Below are 21,436 nucleotides of genomic sequence, written 5' to 3'. Positions count from 1 at the left end.
CCTCAACCAGGCATCAAACCGGCGACCTTTCACTTTGTGAAATGACGCTCAACCCCATGAGCCAGAGTGGCCAGGGTGGTTTTTTCGCTTTTACACTCGCCTCACATGAAACACTGGGGAAGAGACCCAATTCCCTCAGCCTTGTCTCCACGGCAGCACCTGTCCCTCTGTGGTATCCACCCGGGTGCCGTGTCAGCGCCGGCAGCCTGTGAGCTCCTTAAGGAAGGGCAGGGTGGCCCTCTCTGACCCCAGCCCCCAGCACGGTGCCTGGCCCCAAGCATCACTCCACACACGTTCACCCACCGCCGCACAGAATCCACTCTGTGCCCTAAGGCAAGACGCCGCCTCTGTTTTTTACAATAAAAATTAAGGAGTCTGTTGGGCTGCATGACCTCTGAGGTCATTTTCTAGTGCCCAGAATCTCTGAAAAAGTAGTTGTGTGCAGGCTGGCTTTTCGTAGCCCCCGCGTTCGGGCCGTTATTTATAGCAATCGTGATAATGGCCCAAAGAGAGGACATCTATTAAGCCCTTGAACACGCTCTGTACTGTTCTCAATGGTCCACTGCTGTTATTTCATTAATCCTAGGAGACAGAGACACTTGTTACTCCCATGGGATACATTGGGAGATTGTAAAGGTCAGCAATTTGCCCAAAGTTACACTAGCTACGGTGCGCCCTGGTTTCAAAGCGTGGGCTCCTAACTATTCTTCCACGGCCAGTTAAGAGCCTCTTTTCTGAGCCTCCAGTGCAGGCCGCCAGCCCGTCATCTGATCTACATACATCTTCCCTGGCTCCCCAAGGGGCCGTGTGCCTGCCTGTCAATTGCTTTGATTTCCTACCCCAGGGCCCCAGCTGGCCAGGCCTCCACCTGCTCCGGGCAGAAGCAGAGCTCGGCCCCGGGTCCAGCAGCGCCTTTGTCCTGAGAGCCTGCAGCTCCTGTGGGGAGCAGGTGGCCGGAAACGCAAAAGAAGACGATCATCCGGGAAGCAGCTTGGAAGGCGGAAGGGGGAGGCAGAGAGGCAGGGCTGATCTGAGGAGGAGTTCCAAGTGCCGCCCCCAGAGACCTGAGCCCACGAGCGTGGCTGTCCATACTCGGAAGGGACAGAGCCTTAAATGGACTCCCTGGTCTGCGCGATGGCCACAGGGGGACAGAGGCAGAAAAAGAAGCGTGTTCTCCTAGGAAGGCCTTGGAGGTGTCTCTTAGTAACTGTTTCAGTACCTTGTGCTAAGAGGTGGGCCTTGTCTCGTCTTAAAGCGTCTCTGCCTATGAAAATGCTATTTTCAGCTCTAGGTCCTGAAATCCTCTTGACCTAAAGTCTCCAGTGTTTTTACAAAAAACAAAAACAAAAACAAAAAATTTAATTTTATAATAAAATCATTTTTTATTTAGAAAAAAATAGTTTATCTCAGCAATGGCCTTCCTAAGTATTTACTCAAATGAACTAAAAACTCAGGTCCACACGAAAACCTGCATGGGAATGTTTATAGCAGCTTTATTCATAATCGCCACAATTTGGAAGCAACCAAAATGTTCTTAAATAAGCGAATGGATAAACAAACTGTGGCACGTCCATACAATGGAACATTATTCAGCACTAAAAGGAAATGAGCTGCTGAGTCACAAAAAGACATGGAAGTGAAACAAACCAGTCTAAAAAAGCTACATACCCTGATTCCAACTACATGACATTCTGGAAAAGTCAAAATCAGGAAGACGGTAAAAAGATCAGTGGTTGCCGGAGGGACCAAGAAAGAGACATGAATCGGTGGAGCCTGGGCATTTTGGAGGCAGTTAAAACACCTACATGAGTCTGTAATGATGGATACATGATATTAACCATCACTGCCAATCACCAAGTCATTGCCCGCACTTGTCAAAGCCAAAAGAACCGTACATACAAAGCATGATCTCTAATGTAAACAACGGACTTCAGTGAATAATGTAACACTCTGGCTCATCGATTATAAAAAATGTAGCAGACTAATGCAGGATGTTAAATACAGGAGAAATTGGGGTGGGGGAGGGGGAGGAGAAAGAGGGCATGTGGGAAGTCTCTGGACTTTCTGCACAATTTCTCAGTAAGCATGAAACTGCTTTTACAGATAAAAAGTCTAATGAAAATAGTTTATCTGAATATACTTTGTATCCTAAAAAAGCAATCACTTTGGTCCTCTGTTTTCTTTTTACGATAATCATAATGGTAACAACCACCACATACTACTATTTCTCCAGTCTAAGCATTTTTTATGTATGATCTTGTTTAACCTTCACAAAAACCCTACAAAAAATTGAGGTCACAGCAGTTAAAGGGACTTGTCAGGGGTCTCAAAGTCATTAAGTGGAAGAGGTAGAACTTGAACTGAAGTCTGTTCAACTCCAGCCCATACTTACAATGCCAGCACTTTATCGTCCTACTTTGCTGCCTTATTGTTCAAGGGACATCAGAGGGAAGCATTTCAGCAAGTCCACAAGGAGACAGAGAGAGCAAGTCCTGACAACTCCTCGATTTAATCGTTCACTCCCAACTATTTGCTCAGCACCTGCGTTCTACGCACTGGGCTAAACTCCTAGGATAGCAACATAAAAGCCTCCCCCTGCCTATACGAAACTCATAATGTAGTGGAAGAGACAGACAAAGAGGTGGACAATGACAATGAGAGCACTAGGACAAGGGGGCAGGCACCCCCCAGCTACAGAGACAACATGCTACAAGAAGAACGTGTGGACAGCCCTCTGGCTGGAGTGGAGAGAAGCACAGAGTTTGTCTTGAAGTTGTATTTACACAGAAAGCACCCTGGTCATGCTGACCATCTCACCTCCTGAGGTAGGAGGTCAAGAGCATGACAACCCACGAAGGAAATATATAAAAGCTGCAGCAACAGAAAGAAGACAACGAACACAAGATACAGCTATCCTGAGGAAGGAGGAAAAAAGCTAATATTTATTAAATGTCTAAAATGTGTTAGGCACTTGTCTAGGTCTCTAACCTACATCCTCTCACTTAATCCCCCGAGGATCTTCCAGGGTGGATATTGTTGTCATTATTTTCTAAACAGAATGCAGAGTTGCTGGAATTGCAAAATTCTTCTCCTTCTTACCTGCATCTTTCTTCTTGTCTCGGGAAAGTTCATGTACCTTGGCACCGATCTCATATTTCAAGATCTTGATGATGTTGGCCAGAACAGGCAGGCTACTTTTATCCAGATTGGTAAAGAATTCATACTCATTTTTATTTAAACGCGAAGGTCTCGATTCAATGTGGGTCAGATTTACATCATTCTCCTAGAAAACAGAATTGGACATGTGAAGGGGACAGACATTGGCATTAGCACAGACAAAACACAAAAACAGAGCAAAACACACAGCACACAAAATGCAGCAGATGAGAAATAGGGTTTTTTTAATTACAGTAGAAGAAAGTCCTTAACATTACACAGGGTTTTTACATTTTATTTTTCCTTTATTTTTATTGTTCACAGATGTCCCCAGTCCCCTCCCCTTGCCCATCACCTCTCTAATTTTTTTTCAAAACCCAGTAATAAATGGCAAGAGGTGGGGATATAGTTCCAATGCCTCAGAATTTAATTACATGGAAATCAGCTGATGGCCCAGAGTTGCAAAAGTAAAACATTGATCTGGTCCCAATGTCTAGGACAGTGTGTACCGGAAGTATTTACATAGGAAAACCCCCATTTCCAAATGAAACTCCATAGAATCTGAATAATATATATAGAAGCTATATATAGAATATATATATATATAGAATATAAACATGGGAATGTTTATAGCAGCTTTATTCTATATAAATATAGAATCTATATATATAGATATATATATTATAAATAAATATATAGAAGCAACAGATTTCTGCTTGAACAGGGTCCACAGGAGTCAAGCTTAATGGATTTAAATCCAAGTTCTTCAGTATATCGGCTATAAGACCTGAAACAATTTACTTTCATGTTTCTAACCTTTAGTGTCCTCATCTGCAATTTGGTGATAACAGTGACACTTGCTTCATAAATTTTTCAGGAACACTGGATAAAATGACACATGTACACTGCCAGGTACATGGTAAATGCTCAGTAAAAATTACTGCTCATAGTTTTGTGTAATTACTTTTTATTCAAATACACAGCCAATGTGTATGTAGCACGTACCAGGTACCGATTACTCTTCCAGGTGGTTGGGATGCATCAGTAAACAAAACAAAAGTGCTTCCCTTTATAAAAGCCTACATTCACGTTACAGGGAGATAAACAACACTCATAAAAGAAAACTAATTTATATATTATTATATAATGATGAGGGCTAAGGAAGGAAATACGAGGCGGAGCAGGGTGAAGGAGGCAGGCAGTCCTGGGTGGCGTGCGGACAGACTGCAGCGAGGACGCTAACAGGGAGGACACACGAGGCCCCGCTGAGAACGGGCAGAGATGTGTACCTGCCACTTTTACTAAATGCCACAAAAAATAATAACTACTTTCTATGCCTACTCAAATTCAACATCTTTAGCCGGTGATATTTTAGCTATTCTGGATTTGTCATTAAGAGTCATTTACTTAAATTGATCCTCAAATTTCAACGCATGGCAAGTCATGTGCTACTTATTCAGAAAGTCTGTGTTCTTTGTCAGTTTTCTTCATAGTGCTGTTCATTGTGAAGAAACTAAGGGGCACCCTCTACCTTTTATTTAAATAAAAAATAATAATTGGGGTTATCCCAAGCATTTAAATAGAGAGTATACACCCTGGAAAAACTTGAATAACTCAACAATTTTAAAAAACAAAATTCATCAACCTTGTAGTGAAAGAAGTCTACTTCTTCCCTTGATGGTTAATGGCATGTGGTGACAAGAACATGAATAATTACAATATAAATACATTTTCACTTTGAATATCACTTCACACTTCACAATTATTTTCTGTGATCTTCCCAACAATCATATGAGAAGGTTAAAGGAGATATAAAAAAATGAAATCAAAGATGAAGGGGCTTTGCCAGAAGTGGTAGGAGCCAGGGGCCCATTTTTTCTCACTTCAGAGTCATTGTGAGGGAGTTGTTCTCGGTGGGTGCCCACTGTAGGGAACACAGTCCTGAACCACCAGGTTACCCGACGTGAGGATGAAGACTGGAGAGAGAGATGGTGGAGGAGGGAAGGCCAAAGACATAGTAGCTGCTCTGAAGTTTTCCTAAGCAAGCAGAGGTAACTTCCTAAACAAAGCAAAGAATCATCCTTCTTGGCTCAGAAGGAAAGAGAGAGGGTGGGTGAGTTCCACCTGCTATTTACATAAGTTGAAACTTCAAAGAAGAAGGTACCAACCTCTGCCTCATGGAGAGCAGAGAACACAGCCAGGCCAGCAGCCAGGAACCCCCACACCTCCATCAAGCTGACTGCTAAGGGAGGGGGGAGGGGTGGAAGGGGGAGGAAGGGCTGGAAGGCTGGCCATAGGCTGGTAGCGATCACCACCCACACTCCACCCCTGGAAACAACACTTCTTTTGGGAAGAACCACAAAACAATTTATACCCCCAAACTCAGTTTTTATTAATCTAGAGACCTATCCTACAGGAAAATTGTTTACCAAAATTTGTAAACTAAATTTCCACAGTAGGGGAATGGTTAGGTAGACTGTAGTATAATCAGTCAGTGGAGATGATACATCTATTAAAAAGCAAGTAACAACAGCACCGTACAGAAAATAAAGTGTCATTGATCATTGTGAGACTTGTCACCACTGGTGGTCTCTGGATAATAGGCCTAGAGGTGATATTGTTTTTCTATTTTCGTTTTTATCGTAGTTCAACTTTTCTAAAATAATGTTTATTGGTTTAATAATGAAAACTTCACTTTATTTCTTACAGGGTTATAACGACAACCCCTTGGGAAAATAGTTATGATGGATATAGGCATGTGATAATGAAAACATATTTTTTTAAATATGGCAATAAACAAATAAATAAATGATTAGAATGGAATGCATCAGAATAGGTTATGACAAGCTTATGTGTAACTTTTATTTATTTGCCAAAAGTTTTATAATATTACCCATATAATGAAAAGAAAAATGTATTTTTTACTTTTATTTAAAATTTTAAAATCATGTTTATTCTATTACAGTTGTCTTAATTTTTTACCCTTTTCCCCCGCCACCCATTCCCCCCCACCCAAAAAATGTATTTTTTAAGTGTGAGGGAATTTTCTAGCTAAGAATACCCAGCCTAATTCTTTGAACTCTTTCTTTCCCATTTGAATCAACTTGTTAGTAATTAACTCTCTAGTTTGAGATGCAATTTCTGTGTTGAAGTTTTTCCAGCTGATCAGTATAGATATTTAGATAATTTGGGTTGCTAAGCATGGTTTTAGAAATGAACCTCCAAACCTGATTATGATCATAATTACCGTTTAGTAAATAAATTTTTATTTTTAATCAAGGGCTCTATGCAGGTTTACCAATTGACCCCAACACACTAACCTAACCACCCCTTCGGGTGAGGGATAAAGAAAGAGCTTTCTGTTACTCCACATGGGCATCTGGGTGGAGGCAAGAAAGGGTTAGAGTCAAAGATTTCAAAGACAATTTCATGATCTGTCTGATAGTTGATTTATACATAAAAGATGGCAGTGTAATACTTGATCAGTCAGGACCCTGGAGCAGAAAGTGTGGGTCCCAGAGAAGAGCAAAGTGACATGAATAGTCTAAATTAATAGAGATTGACTAGAAAACCCTTTCTGTTCCCAATCTTGAGGAAAATCTTTCTAAAAGGGGATTGGTCACAAGTGGATAAAACTATGAAAACACAGAATTCACAATGGTGGAGAAGAGATTGGTGCTTCTGTATATTTCCTTGACCTCAATCTCAGGGCCCCTTCCCTTCCTCCCCTGTTTCATTTCTTGAGAAAAAGTATCGTGAAAAGAGTATGGGATTTGGGACAATCTGAGTTCAAAATCTGGTTCTGCTGCTCATTACCTTTGAGTATGTCAGTAGACCATGAACTTTGTTTGTTCATGATGAAAATAAGGATAATAATAACTGACCGCTTTGTGAGAATTAGGAGAAAAAGCATAATTTTGGCTTCTTTCATGGGTATTCAGTAAGAACTCATTACACTCTGACTCTCTCGCAACTTGGTACAGATGTGCATTTCTCTGGGCATCAAAACACATTCCGTTTCATGAGCCATTTCTCCCTATAATATTTGCTTTACCTTAATCTTTCCTCGGAGCCTTTCCTCAGAGCGTGTTTCAAAAAGGAGAAGGAAAAGCTGAGCCTATTTTCAGATGAGGCAAGACCGAAAAGAGAGAGCTCCCTGAACCACTACATGCTGCGGCCTTAGAGTAAGCATACACGAAGCTCTACCTGGCCTAGTTCAGAGGTAGTAACAAAGACATTCAGAAAGAATGTCCCAAATCACTGGTCTCAAGCAAACCCCCAGGAGCTTCCAATTAGCTCATCCAATCAAGCACTTTCCATGTGCCAAACACTGTTCCAGGTGCTGGGGTACAACAGGGAACAAAGCAGGAAAAATCCTTGCCCTTCTCTTATGTTCTCGAAAGAGGAGACAAACAATAACTATAATAAATAGCATATAGTCTTTAGGTGGAAAGGAGAAAAATAAAGCAGGAAAAGGGGATTCGTTATTCTAGGGGTGCAGTGGAGATGCAGTTTTAAACAGCATGGTCAGGAAGGCCTCGAAAAATAAACAGGTGACACTTAAGCACCAACCAGGAGTCGCTGAAGGAGAAAGGCACAGGGGAACAGCCAGTGCAAGGGTCCTGGGGTAAGATAGCGTGCAACAGGACTGAGAGCCATCGAGGAGGCCAGTGTGACTAGGGCAGAGTGAGCAAGTGGGAGGTCGACAGAACATGAGGCAGAGAAGTAACTGAGAGTAGACCCCGCAAGGCATTGTTGGCCATGACCTGGAGTTTGCTTTTCACTCCAAGTGATAGGAGAAGCTAAGGTTGCTAATCAGGAAGAAAAGAGACATCCTTTTACTCCTGTTTTAAAAGGAGTACTCTGGGCAGGGGCAGAAGACAATCTGGAGACTGCTACACTATTGGGGGTGGGAAACGATAGTTGCAAAGATTGAGGTTACTTAACCCAGACTTGAGACAGGTGCAGCCAGGGCTTCTTATGTATTTCGCTGGTCTCCTCTTGTGAGAGGGCCAGCAATAGCCCTGAATGATCAAGGGTCTGGAAATTCAACCCACTAGGATTATCAGGAAACCAAAAACATTCAGGAAAGTATGAGCAGCACAATTAAATTCTAGAGGGAGCTAAGATTAAACCTCCCATACATGTGCACACACACACACTCACACACACACACACACGCACACACACTAACTTGGAGGAGAGTTCTTGAGCAGGTTCATGCTGGATTCTCAGTACATCCTGGAGACCATCTTTTGGGATTCTACTCTTGCTTCCTCTACAAGTGTCTCTTGTAATCTTTTGGCCTTCCCTTCCCTTAGTCTTCTCTCTCTTTGTTCGATTATTTCTGCCCCACCCTACCCTCCTTGAGGTTGGAGTTGCCTCCAACTCGGAGGAGACCCCTTCCTGGGGAGAGCTGGGTTAGCAGCTTCATCAAGGGTCTTTTCAAGGCTTTTGAGGAAAAAGGCTTTCTTTTCCTTTTATTCCTCTTCCTACACCTTTTCTTGCCACCAGAGTGATAAGATCAAAAAGGCACAGTGGTCTGTTCCAGTCCAGGCTACTGAAGAACAGTGACAACATGTGCATCATCCACAGGTCACAGTGCTGTCTAAAAGGTCACAGTGTGAGGTCTAACGTCATAATGAAAGTTTTAAAAGTAAGCTCTGTGTGGCTATTTCTCAAGTGTGTCCAGCTCGGACCTGTTTAGTAGCTAAGAGCAGTGCCAGTTTTCCACTGGAGGTTGTTCTTTCCAATAAGTAGGTCATAGGGCTTGTACAAAATGCTTAGTGCCATTCGTATGGATAAAGAGTGGAAGCCGCCTACATAGCCCCAACAGGACATGAATGAAATATCGCCACAAGATGGCATATGCAGAGGGGAAAATGCAAGAGTAAGACCCGTGTGAACAAATCTCAGAAACAATGTTCACCATGGTCTGCTCAAGAAAGAAAACTGCAGAGGAGAGTTTTACAGTTGTGTGAAGATTAAAAGCTTGAAAAACTATGCCATGTATCACCAATGGTTATCTATATAAAACATAGTAAAAGAGCATGCATGGGAATCACACATATAAAACTCAGATTAATAGCTGCCTCTAAGGAGGGACAGTACGGGGAAGGGACACTAAAGGACATTAGTCATTTATACAATGCTTTTTTTTTTTTTAAGCCTGAAGTGAGTTCCATGGGTGTTCTCTATATCAATATCTACACTGAGGCATTTAAACAAAGTGAAAAAGTCATCTGGATTCAAAGAACTTTTTTCCCTCCAGTGAAACTCAAAGCTCTTTATATTTTTATTAAAGAAGGAATGTTTCCCAAAAGCATTTTACTACTTATTACTACCTTGGGCCTGAGGCCACAGTGGGGCAAACACAGCCCTTGTCACTTACCATTGATCCTGCCACTTACCAGACCCAGGGGTCACAGGCAGGACTAAAGTCCAAACTTTAGAGTAATAATCATTTATCTGCCTGGATGCCCACTCTGCAACCCAGTCCCCGTGCCCAAGAACGCTAAGGTTGGCAGATGGTAAAGGACTGGAGGATTTCATGACCCGATCATTTGTTTAATCTCTTACTTCGAACCACTTGCATCTTTGTTCTGAAATTTACTTCCCCCTCCCTCTCCTCTGGCCCACCCCTCAGGTTTCAGGTTGAACACTGTGTGCAAGACACCTCCCCTGGCCGACTCTCTCTCCAGTGTGGGTTAAGGAAGCTCGTGAACCTTGAACTCTCCTAAGGTTGATAGGGGCATGGACTGATTGGCTCATCCCAGTCTCCCCAATGCCTATATAGGGTCTGAAAACAGTAGATACTCAAAAAAATATTAGCTGAACGCAAAAATGGGAGACTACAAACCCCCCAAATATCTGCTGAGGCGAAGGCCTGGGCCGTCTGGGTAGAGGTAGATTGAGTACAGGAAGTGAGTGTGACAAACATAGACTGTGCCTTTCCCACTTGTTTTCAAAGGACCAGTCTACTGTGAAAAAGGAGCGTGAAGTCGGAAGCAATATTTAGCTGCAGGTGTCGAGCCTTGGACAGCACCGTCTGAGCCTCCATGTCACCATCAATCCCATGATGCAAAGGAGCATACTGGTCACTTCAGGTTTCTGTGTATCTGCTCATTTGGATGTTCCCTTCCCTAGAGAATACACAGTAAAGTAGCTAGTGGAGAGCTGGTGGAGGGAGAGCAACGTCTTGTGTGCGACTCCCCCAAGAAGCCTGCTTCTCATTTGAGGGCCCATGGTTAGACCACTTGAAGTAAAGACTTGCAGGAGACTTTTTTTTTTTAAAGAAGGAATGGGACATAAAATAATAGAGGCTAAAAACTAGAGCACTATGGAAAATGTCGAAATAAATACATGAAGAATTGGCAGAACAAACTACTGAGGACATTGGGACATTTGTGGGTTAGCAGGTACAGGTGTTGGTATATTCCTAATAGTTTGGCTCCAATTCATGAAGACGCCTGCTACTTTGCGCCCCTCACCTGTGCAGCATGTGCAAACACAGTTCCTCTGCATCTCTGTTATAAACATCAAACCCGCTGTGTTGCATGCTGGTGTGGCTACTAGCTGAGGCCCGGAAAGCTACAAGCCCTTTGGGCAAGCAACATCTTCTCTTACTGGGATGGTGACTTTGCTGCTGCTCATCAAAGGAAAAGATGGGCTCTCAGGAAGGAAATGAAACCTAGCCTTGCGGGCAGAAGTGTGCCCTCCCGGGCAGACCTCGCTTTTTCTTGGAGGAGTTAGGACGTCTTGTACATACTCCTGGTAGACAGGGGCTAAGGAAGCTTCCACACATGTACACATATCAAGAGCTGCTCTTCAGAATTCAAAGGTCATGAATTTTGTATTAACAAGTATATATCTCAAAAACATTGTATTCAGAAAAACATACAGAGTGATTCTTACTGAACACTTAATATGTAACTACTCTGAGTGTTTTACATGCATGAAGTCATTTAATCATTTGAGCCTCAGAAGTACCCTTTGAAGCAGGCACTATTATTATTCCCATTTTACAGATAAGGAACTGAAGCACAAAGAAATCACACAACTCTCCCAAAGCCACAGCACTGTCTTCCCAGAGTCTGTACCCTTGACCGCACTAGTGAACCGACACAAAGAGTTTGCAGAACTATGTGCATAGCATGGTACCTGTCAGTATCCATCAAGCTTTTTAAAGGACGGGAAGGAAATATATTAAATTGATAACAGTGTTGCACTGACCAGGAAGTTTGCAGGGTTGTCAGAAAGGACTATTTTTAAAGAACAATATATTAAAAAATTTGTAACTTTGGAAATCATAGTTATACTTGAGAAAAAATGAAAGTGAATGTGTTAAAAAGCTGGAGGTGGTTTATTGTGCGGACGGTAGAATTATGGACAATATTTTTCTTGTATATGGACGCATTTTTCAATTTGGAAAAGAGAAAGAATACCTGGTAACGGATCCGCCACTCCCCAGAGAAGGGAGGATGGGGCCAGAATATCTGGGCTTTTAAACAACTCCAGTGTTGCTCAGATGTGCGGGGACAGCTGCATTTGGCAGCAGGATCGGGGTTCAGAGAGAGCTGATGGGCCTTGGAAACAAGATCCTGAGTTCAATCCCACCTGCCCCACCCGTTGGCTGTGTGGTTGGCTCACTCATGAAATGGAGCAATACCTTTTCCACCAAGTTCAATGAAGATTTAATTAAGCATCATCCATCACCTAATGTGGGTCCACATATACTGCAATGAGGTTTTCCTCCTTGCCTTGGCACTTTGAATAATGACAACTTAACTCTTTATTTGCTAGGTGGTAAGAAGGGCAGAAGGCATGCTGGACTATACAATGTTGAGGGCAGCTGAAATACTTCTGGAAAAAATCATCACATGCTAACACCAACACTTTCACCAACCACCCAATACATTAACCTCTGTTTTCTTCTCTGTAAATGGGTCTAATAAGACCACTTATTGACCAGGGCAATTGAGATTTTGGATAATGCTTTAAAAAGTTCACCTAAATGGTGAGCACACAACATAATATATGCTTGTTGTATTAGGGAATTGTGTACTTAAAACTCATGTAACTTTAGTAACCAATATCACCCCAATAAATTTAATTTTAAAAAGTTTATCCAGAATACATACATGCGCGCACGCACACACATACACACACGCCTTGGGTACAAACATTTCATCCAGTCCAAGTAATTTAGTTACTTGCAGTTTATTTATTAAGTTGAAAACATCCTATTAATTTACTATTAGTTAATTTATTGACTCTAAGGCCTGACCGCTCAAGGGGAAAATACTAAATTGTTACAAAGGCACATTTTACGGGTATATTATTTCTCATAAACAGTTTGTCATTCAGAAAGTACCCTATGTCTCTTCGCCACTTATGGCTTGCTCTCACTAAAGCAGACGTTTCCCCAACCCTCAGTCCCCTTTTTGGATAGCCAAGTTTTCTTTTGTAATAAACTATTTTTAGGTCAATTTTAAATTTACCGAAAAATCAAAAAGATAGTACAGAAAATTCCAATATACTTTGCACCCAGTTTCCCCTATTATTAACATCTTATACTGATGAACCAGTATTAATGCATTATCATAAACTAAAGACGACGCTGAATTTGAATTTCTTTAGTTTATATCAAACATCTTTTTCTGTTCTAGGGTCCCATTCAGAACACCATATTACATCTAGTCATTATGTCCCTTGAGACTCCCCTTGGCTATGACAATTTCTCAGATATTCCTTGTTTTTGATGACCTTGACAGTTTTAAAGGATATGGGTCAAGTATTTTGCATAATGTCCCTTCATTAGGATTGGTCAGATATTTTTCTCATGGTTAGACTGAGGTGATGGGTTTGGGGGAGAAAAATCACAGAGGTAAAGTGCCGTTCTCTCCATTGATGCTGACCTTGATCACCTGGCTGAACTACTGTTCATTGGACTCTTCTCTGAAAAGTTACCTTTTCCTCTCTTTTTCATATTGTTTGCTTTGGCCATCGCTCTGTGCCACCCTCACTAAAGAAACGAGGAGTTACGTTCTCCTTCTTTGAGTAGGGTATCTACTTAAGTGATTTGGAATTCTTCTGCATGGGAGCTTTATGTCTTCTCCATTTACTTATGTAATCAGCCATCAGGTTTAATTTTATGAAGGAACTTGAAGTAAAAGTTAATTGCTTCAGAAATAGTTCTTCTTAAAATCCAAAGCAGAAGAGTAAAAGAAAAGACCACTTCCTTTGCTTATATTTAAATATAATTTCATTCTTAATTGAAGACTTACTGTATAAAAATCTGAGCCTGTAGAGGATATAAGATTACTGAGCCATGATTGAAACCATCCTCAGGGCCAGATAGAAATGTACACATGTAAGACAAGTAAGGGCTACTGTTAAAAGTAAAAAGTGTATTGAGGACACTGCTAAGACAATAATTAATTCAAGACAAAATTGATAAAAAGAAGTCTGAGGCCAGGGCTCATTTCCAGGGTATGCAACCAGTGGTTCTGAATGATCTGGTTGCGAATGCAGGAGCTGAAGTTCAGTGAGAATGAAAGACTGAACTAAAGTCACACAGTTGGTTAATGTAAGAGCGTATGCTGAAAATCAAGTATCTTTGGCAGAAATGAATAAAGCTCCTACCTCAAATAAGCGCAAGACTTTGGCCAGTGCACCAACTTCTTCTTTGAGTGAGAAAATCAGCGATATGGCACCACTTTGGTTGGTGTTTTCTTCAATATAACTTGTTTCCTACAGGATTAAACACACTTGGTTAAAATGTTCTCCATGGTTTAGCAATTCATCCCTGTGAAACCTCAAGAAAAGACCATCATGAATTGTTTCTTCTAACTAAGCCTTAGGATACAATGAGCTACATATATTCTATACAGAAGTACATAGCATGGTGGAAAATAAGTAAGTCAAGTGCAGTGATATTTTCAATAATGTTCCTAGATTAGATTTCAACTTTAGGAACTTCAATTATTCATTGATGTCACCAGTCACCTTATAGATCCAATAAGTTTTAATGAATATCTACCATGTGTCAAGTAACAGGGTGCTAAGAAATACATACAAAATAGAAGCAGCTCAAAATTTGGCTTAATAGACACACAACACACCAAATAACTGGGAAAAAAAGATCCTTAGAGGTGAGTCAAAAAGTGTCCCAGGAAAACACTGAAAAAGACGGGGTTGAAATTCCTAAAAATAGAAAACACATGTAGGCATTTGAGTCTGAAGACATGGGTTGGGATCCTCTCAGATGGAATACTTTGGGTAAATCATTTCAGCCTTCATAGTTTCATTATCCATAAAATCACGCTAATAATAAGCCCTGTCTAAACAGTATTCAGAAGATGGAAAAAGAAAAAGATAAAGTAGTTGAAATAGAATATTAAGAGGAGTCTATAAAAATGATGGAAATATTTTAAATATACAAGAATGGCCTCTTGGCCTTTGGCAAATATCTCAGGGAAGTGCTAACTTGTTTTTGTATACTGGGATCTTGGATATCCAATTGTAGAAAAATAGTTACGAGACACATTGGAAAGTGGATGTCTTAAGACAATGAAGGATATCAAAGAGATAGCACTTTCCACATGCATGGGACAGCAAATTAAGGTGGGATTAGGGTTGGTATTCCACAAAGAGTTTGCTGGAGTCTTTTAAATGTTTAAAATTAAGTTTTATAATAATATGTAAAATTCCACGTGTGCCCACAAACAAACAGCATGTACCTGAACCTGGGTAGAAGAAAATGTGCAGAAATTTACTCTCCCATAAGCAAGGTGAAGAAATTAGTTGAGTGGATGTTACGTTTTGTCAGTGGGAAGCCTGTGTTGGGCAGGGTATACCCGTGACTAGGCACAATAAGCCCTGAATAAGCACTGGTGACCCTTAGGATGAACTTCTTTGAATTCAGAAAATTCAGATGTTCCTAGAACCTCACCTGAAAGAGCGATGTGGAGAAAGACCCTAAATTATCAGCTAGTGTGATTAGAGGGAGTTTCAAATGAATTAGAAGACTGAGCTGTTATACATCCCTATAAGGATCATGATGCAATATTCCTAAAAAATTTTTAATCCATCTTTTATTATGAGCCTATAATGTTGCAGGCATTATCAGTACCTGATTTGGATGCTCTCATTTAATTTTTGTAACAATCTAGAGCAGTGATTTTCATCCAGCGTGCTGCAAGAATTTTGAAAACATGCAATATCTGGCTATTTAGCCAGGGGCACTGGCCAATTTTCCTTAGACTGTCACATTAAAAAATGACAACAGCCAATACAATAGCCATCTAGAGTGAATAAATCAAAATTATACCTATTTTTTGTCAGATCTGCAAAAAATATATTTTTTGGTTGCCACATAATTTTAGTAATTAGTTTATGTGTGCCATGGGATGAAAAGGGCTGAAAATTGCTGATTGAGAAGGTGGGTTTGATTAACTTCCAGGCACCTCTTTTTACTGATGACAATTTTAAAGCTTAGAGAAGTTGAGTAAGTTACCCATAGTACACAGTGAAGCCAGAATGGGAACCCAGCCTATTTGATCCCAGGATACTGTCTATGAATCAGGACTCTTTGCAGACTCTACCCTGCCTTCTCCCTCTTTTAAGCCCTGCCAAAGATATGCAGATGAATTTCTGACAGCAGTCTTCTTCTTCCTACCAGAGAACAGTGAGCCCTTAGTCCTTTCTGGTTTCCTTGAAATGACAAAGGGTTCCCCTGTTTCACGTTCCCTTGGCAATATTCTCTTTTCCTGTTGGCCTACAAGAAAAGTACTTGGTTGACCAAAAAGTTCATTTAGTTTTTCCCATAAAATAAAAAACAAGGTTTTTCATTTTCACCAACAACTTATTTGATTTTGATATTTTGAATATGGCAGCTATCTCCCGTGTGGCATAACATTGATTTTTCTCAATTAATGTCTTGATTTGATCACCATCAACTTCAACTCATCTCCCTGACCACAGAGCCTCGTCCAGTGAGAAATCTCCAGCACAGAACTTCACAAACCACTTTTCACACATTTGATCAGTCACAACACCTTCTCCATACACTGCACAAATCTTTTTTTCTGTTCCGGTTGCATTTTTACCTTTCTTGAAATAAAGCATAATACGCCAAAAAGGATGCATATTTTCTTCCATCTTCAATGTGAAAATGGCTGCACAAAAATTCACTAATTTTCATATGTTTTTTTAAATGCACCCTGATATGACAGCTGTCACAATATAATCTAACAAAGTTGTTTCAAATGAAGTTAAAGACAACTAAGTGTTACTAGAACCATCTTATGGAAAAAATCAAACAAACTTTTTGGCCAACCCACTAACATATTCCTGGTACATCTCCACAGATGTAACCTTTCAATTCAGATGTGAATGCACCATGCTCAAAACTCCATCACCACCCACTTCCCACTCCTGTGCATGACCAGTCAACCACCAAGTCCAATGTGACCTTCTGCAGCATGGCTCTCATGATCAGATCCTTCTTTTGTTCCTACTGCCACAGCACTAACCCAGCCCTTTGATCCAGCCCCAACAGAATTTAGCTCATGTGCCCCTGCTCAGAATTCTTCAGAGGCTCCCCGTGGCCAATAGGATCAAATATCTCCTCATATTCAGGAACCTCCTGAGGCCCACCCACAAGAAATAGCCCCCCACCCACGCCAGCAAATTGGTTTCCTCCTTGCCCTTTCAACTCCTCATCGGAGTAAATGCACTGCACCCCTCTGTCTCTTATTCTTTCAAGTAACTCACCCTTCCTCAAAAGCCCTCTTGGGTCTCTCTTCCTTCAGAAGCAGTGCCTTTTCAGTGTGTGTATTTCTTTGGCTTCTGATGCCCACATGGAACTCGATAATAATTGGCTCACAAAGCTAGGCTTGGCTTTAGAGTTCATGTAGTTCAAACCCTCTTTTTTCAATGGAAAAACTATGGGCCAAAGAAGGTGACTCTCCTGAGATCACACAGGTAAGTGGTCCCAGGTCAAGAACTCAGGCTCCTAAATATCAGCCATTCTATACAATTCCCTCTGTTATGAACATAATGTCCATATAAAGGCTTAGGTTTCTTGCAAAGCAAGGATTTTTCTCTGGTCTAACTACTAGTTTACTCAACACCACCCCTTAGCTGTGCCGATGTCCTTTTTACTTTTTCCATTCTCCCCACAAACTTTCTAAATCAGCGTTTCTCAGTGAGTGTTCCTTGGATCTTCACTCCGAAATTACCTAGTGACTCCTTGTTTAAATGCAGATCCCTGGGCTTCTCCCTCATCAATCAAATCAGAATTTCTGGGGTAGGATCTTATAATCTACATTTTCGAAAGCACCCCAGATGATTCTTAACCATGGAATATTTTTAAACCACTGACAAAAAATATACAGCTTATTTTTTGAAATCATAACTTTTCTCAAATGTGTCAGCAAATTCACATTTACCCCATGACAAGTCCCTACTCCTTAGTGTTAGTAACATTAACAGTAGCACCTGCCATTGAGTACCCACTATGAGCCAGGATCCACACTTGGTACTTTTCAGAGTTAATAAACATCATCATCGGCAGCAACTAGCACTAGTCTAAGAGGTTACAAGTCTTCACAATAATAGCCCCGAGAAATGGCTGCTGTAATATTGTAAATAGGAGGAAATAAACTCGGCAAAGTTTAGTGGCCTGTCCAAGGACGCCCAGCTAATGAATGGCAGAGTCTGGTTTTGAGCTCAGGTCCCACAGCTCTTGGCAAAATCAGCTGGGACTACAGATTCCCCTTTCAAAGCCTGAGAGACTTACATGGAAGGAAGCTCATGGAAATATGTGAAATTGTGCTGTCTTGAGTGGATACTAATTTCAACCTTACTCTGTTGGCCTGGCATGGGACGGTCGGCAAATCTCTTCCAGAATGTTTTTATTGGCTCTTAATCTATACCTTATTTTTTTTTCCAGTAGACACATAAGTTGACTTAGAAATACAGGTACCTCCAGGACAGGTAGAGATAGAGAAGAGTAGCTCAGAAACTAAGTAGGAAGAAATAGGGCCGAGAAAGAACTTTACTAGGAATGAAAAATTATTTTGATCATTGAGTCATACCTTTAGCAATAGAAATATATTATGTTTAGTTGTGCCTAACAAATACATCCATTATCTTTGAAAAAAAGCACGTTCCCAAATTGCAAGCAGTAGTATTCTTTGGCAAGAATATTCCAAGGAATATTGGCCTTAAAAGGCCAACAGATTGGTCTTTTAACCTTAGTGCTTTGGGGGAACCATAGTAGGAGGTGTTTATTTGTTGGTGTGGTTAAACACACGTATCTACAGTGTTAAGACAACTAAAAACAAGATGTAAACATCCTGCCATAAGCACACTATACCATATCCCAGCATTTGTCTACAGGAGAAAGCAGTGAGGCAGAGGATCATGCAGGGGATCAGAGTCAGATCTGGTTTTGAACACTGGTCTCGCCATTCATAGTTGTGATTTCTGAGTTCCCCTGGTCTTCCATTCCACCCTCTGTCCTATTTTTCTTCACAGCACTTATCTCTACATGGAATTATATGTTCATTTGGTTAGTTTTTGTGTCTGTCTCCTACACTAGAATGTAAGTTTCTCCAGGGCAGAAACTCTGCTGTGCCTAGCACATCGTAGGTGCTCAGTAATTTTTTGTTGGGTGAACAAATGCATCACCATCTCTTAGAGCACTGTTGTGTTTGTTGCACTTGGAGAGCACTTGCCGTACTGTATGCCTTCCAGCCTCAGGTGAGAATTATGCCCACTGTGTGCTCTTCACCTGAGCTGGGAGTTTTGCAAAGGTATAAACCATATCTCTTTTGCAGAATGTCAGAAGTAGAAAGGATCCTTAAGTTTATTCTAGTTCCACTCCCCACTCCTCACAAATTTTACAGATACCAAACTGAGCCTCTCCTCACCCCAAATGGGTTGCTTTCCCAAAACATAACTTAAGTAACCCAAAGGCGAGAACCCAGGTCTCCTGACTTCATGCCCAGCATTGTTTCATTGCAAATCTATACCAGTCACTCACTGTCCCTGACTCAGAGCTTGTCCATCCAACCAATGTTCCAGACATATTTTGTTGAATAACTAAATTAATTACAGCTAGACAGCGCTGGAACTTTCTTGTGACCCGGGAACTGGGCCAAGAGCTTTATTGACATTTTATTTAATTCTCGCACTAACCGTAGCATTTTCATTCCGATTTTTCAAATGAATAAAGCTGCGGCTCTGTAAAGTTAAATACCCTGCTTTCCATGCACAGGAGGAACCAGGGCATGCTCTCAACCTTGCTCTTTACCCCTGGTTGTCAAGAGTGATAATTTGTGGATCTCCATCTTTTAAAGCTTTACACTCCATGGCCCCCTAACCAGATCGCTGCCCCCAACCTCCTCCCATGGTTGTGGGGGGTCCTCTGTCCGGCAAAGCAGAAACTAAATGATGACAAATTCAGGATTTGTCCTGGGATCTGTCCGACCCACACACCGTCCCTCTTCAAGCCCAAGTTCTCCTGTCTCTCAAGTATCGCACACCATTCTCAAAGGAAGTCTTCCTCTCAGAACTCAAAACAGAGTCAGTGCAAAGTTCTGCCGTTTCTCTAGTTACACTGAAACAGCAAGCACCTCCATCCTCTCTGAGGCTTCCTGATCTCTGGTTGGTCCTCACTAGTCCTACAGACAGCAGGTGCCTGCAGAGTGACGCTATCTCCCTGAGCGGGGCTCCAGTTCAGAACTGCAAAGTCCAGGACCGTGACAAGTCAAAGAAGGTGCTCTGCCATTGTTCACCTCCAGAGAAAGGCACTAAATTCCAGACAATGGGACACACCCTGGGTGTTATCCCCAAGTCACATTTAGGGCTTTCTCACATTCCAAGTCCAAGGTTCTCTTGTTTATTTTCCTGTTTATTTTCGCCTTCCCCAGGTCTGAGTAAGTCTGCGGCCTTTTTTGATGCCTCCTTTTCTCCCAAAGGTAAAAAGAGAATGCAATTTCTCCCAATTTTGCCATTTCAGTACATGGCTGAGAGCATATTATAAACATCACAGAAGAGCAGGTAGAGAAGGATCCCATCTCCCTTTCCAGATTGTTAACGAACAGCTCCTTCAATGTACATAAGGGAAAGCAGGCAACACAGAGGAAGGGTGACCTGTCCAGAGACACAGCTAGTTGGTGGCAGCTCTGGAAGCCAGATCCCCAACTCACAAAGCAATGAATGCCCTTTCCCCTGAAAGCCACGCAGGACAGATGTCCGCCATCGAAAACAATTGTTGAGGACCTGTGTTATCTGATGACCTCCTGGGCAATTTCATAATCTTCAAATGGATCCAGACTCCCTGGTGAGCTTATGGAAGGAAGTAGGAAACACCAACATTCCTCAGACCTCCTTCACTGGGACCAAACTCCCTCTTTGCCCAGCTGGCTCACCTGGCCGCAGTTGGAAAGTTTCCTGGTCAAGCTACTTTTCTCCAGGACCACATCCGACATGCTGGCCCCCACGAGTGAGGTCTCTAGCTCCGGGCTGTCAGTCACAGGTAGGTTTGTCAGCAGCACTAGGTGCTGAAGTTTTTAACCTGAGGTTGGGAAGGGCAGGACCGTTGCTTAGCTGTCTGGTGCCTTGCACCCGGCCACAGCGCCGCCCCTGGTGGGCGTTGTTCTGACGCAGGGAGCTCCAGGTCACAGCCCTGGGGCGGGGAGCATGGGGGAGCGTGAGGCGGGGAGGCCACACTTGGCTGCCTGCCCTCAAAGGAGGAGGCTGCCCCACAGGCCACCTGTGAGCGGATGGTTGGACAGAGTGGCCTTTCTAGGACTCTCAGAAGCATGGAAACAGATTCTCTGCACTGGAGTAAACCTGTGACCGCCTGAGGATTACAACTACAGAAAACAATCCTTTCTCCCCCTCCACCCCGCCCTCCACCCACAGAAACAGAGCCAGGATCCTTAATTTAGATTTGGGGTGGTTTTTCTTTTTTTGCCCTTTGTATTAACCACTAAGCACGCTGCCTTTCTAGGCTTTGACTTCAGACATACAAGGTGACGTGAACGCTGAGCACAGTTGCTAAAGAGCAAAGGTAAGAAAGAGAGACCTGGACTGAAATCCAGCCATGTGTCCTGGGGCTGTTTACCTAACTGCGGGGAGTGCCCTAAAGAGGATGGCAGAGCCCCCCGTTTGAGGGCGTTTTAAGGATATGAATAATAAGGATAATAAGGCAATGCATTAAATGTTTAGCACAGTCCTTGCCATATGTTAAATAGTTGGTAAATGG

At 42.0% G+C, this 21,436-nt stretch overlaps 1 protein-coding gene across 1 annotated transcript in view; it reads right to left on the bottom strand.

Annotated features, from left to right (window-relative positions):
- Positions 1 to 20,777, bottom strand: part of PAH (phenylalanine hydroxylase) — a 53,042-nt gene extending 32,265 nt beyond the window's left edge. Inside the window, exons 1-3 of the mRNA XM_054574618.1 lie at positions 20,598 to 20,777; positions 13,801 to 13,908; positions 3,100 to 3,283 (exon numbers count right to left, since the gene is read on the bottom strand). Coding sequence (XP_054430593.1) covers positions 3,100 to 3,283; positions 13,801 to 13,908; positions 20,598 to 20,657 — 352 coding nt within the window. The 5' untranslated portion in view covers positions 20,658 to 20,777. The remainder of the gene's footprint in view (positions 1 to 3,099; positions 3,284 to 13,800; positions 13,909 to 20,597) is intronic.
- Positions 20,778 to 21,436: the final 659 nt, after the last annotated feature.

Source organism: Pteronotus mesoamericanus, unplaced genomic scaffold (genome assembly GCF_021234165.1).
Source record: "Pteronotus mesoamericanus isolate MK-2021 breed Mesoamerican mustached bat unplaced genomic scaffold, CSHL_Meso_final contig_263, whole genome shotgun sequence".
Classification (NCBI taxonomy): domain Eukaryota; kingdom Metazoa; phylum Chordata; class Mammalia; order Chiroptera; family Mormoopidae; genus Pteronotus; species Pteronotus mesoamericanus.
This window is presented reverse-complemented; position numbering and strand designations above follow the sequence as displayed.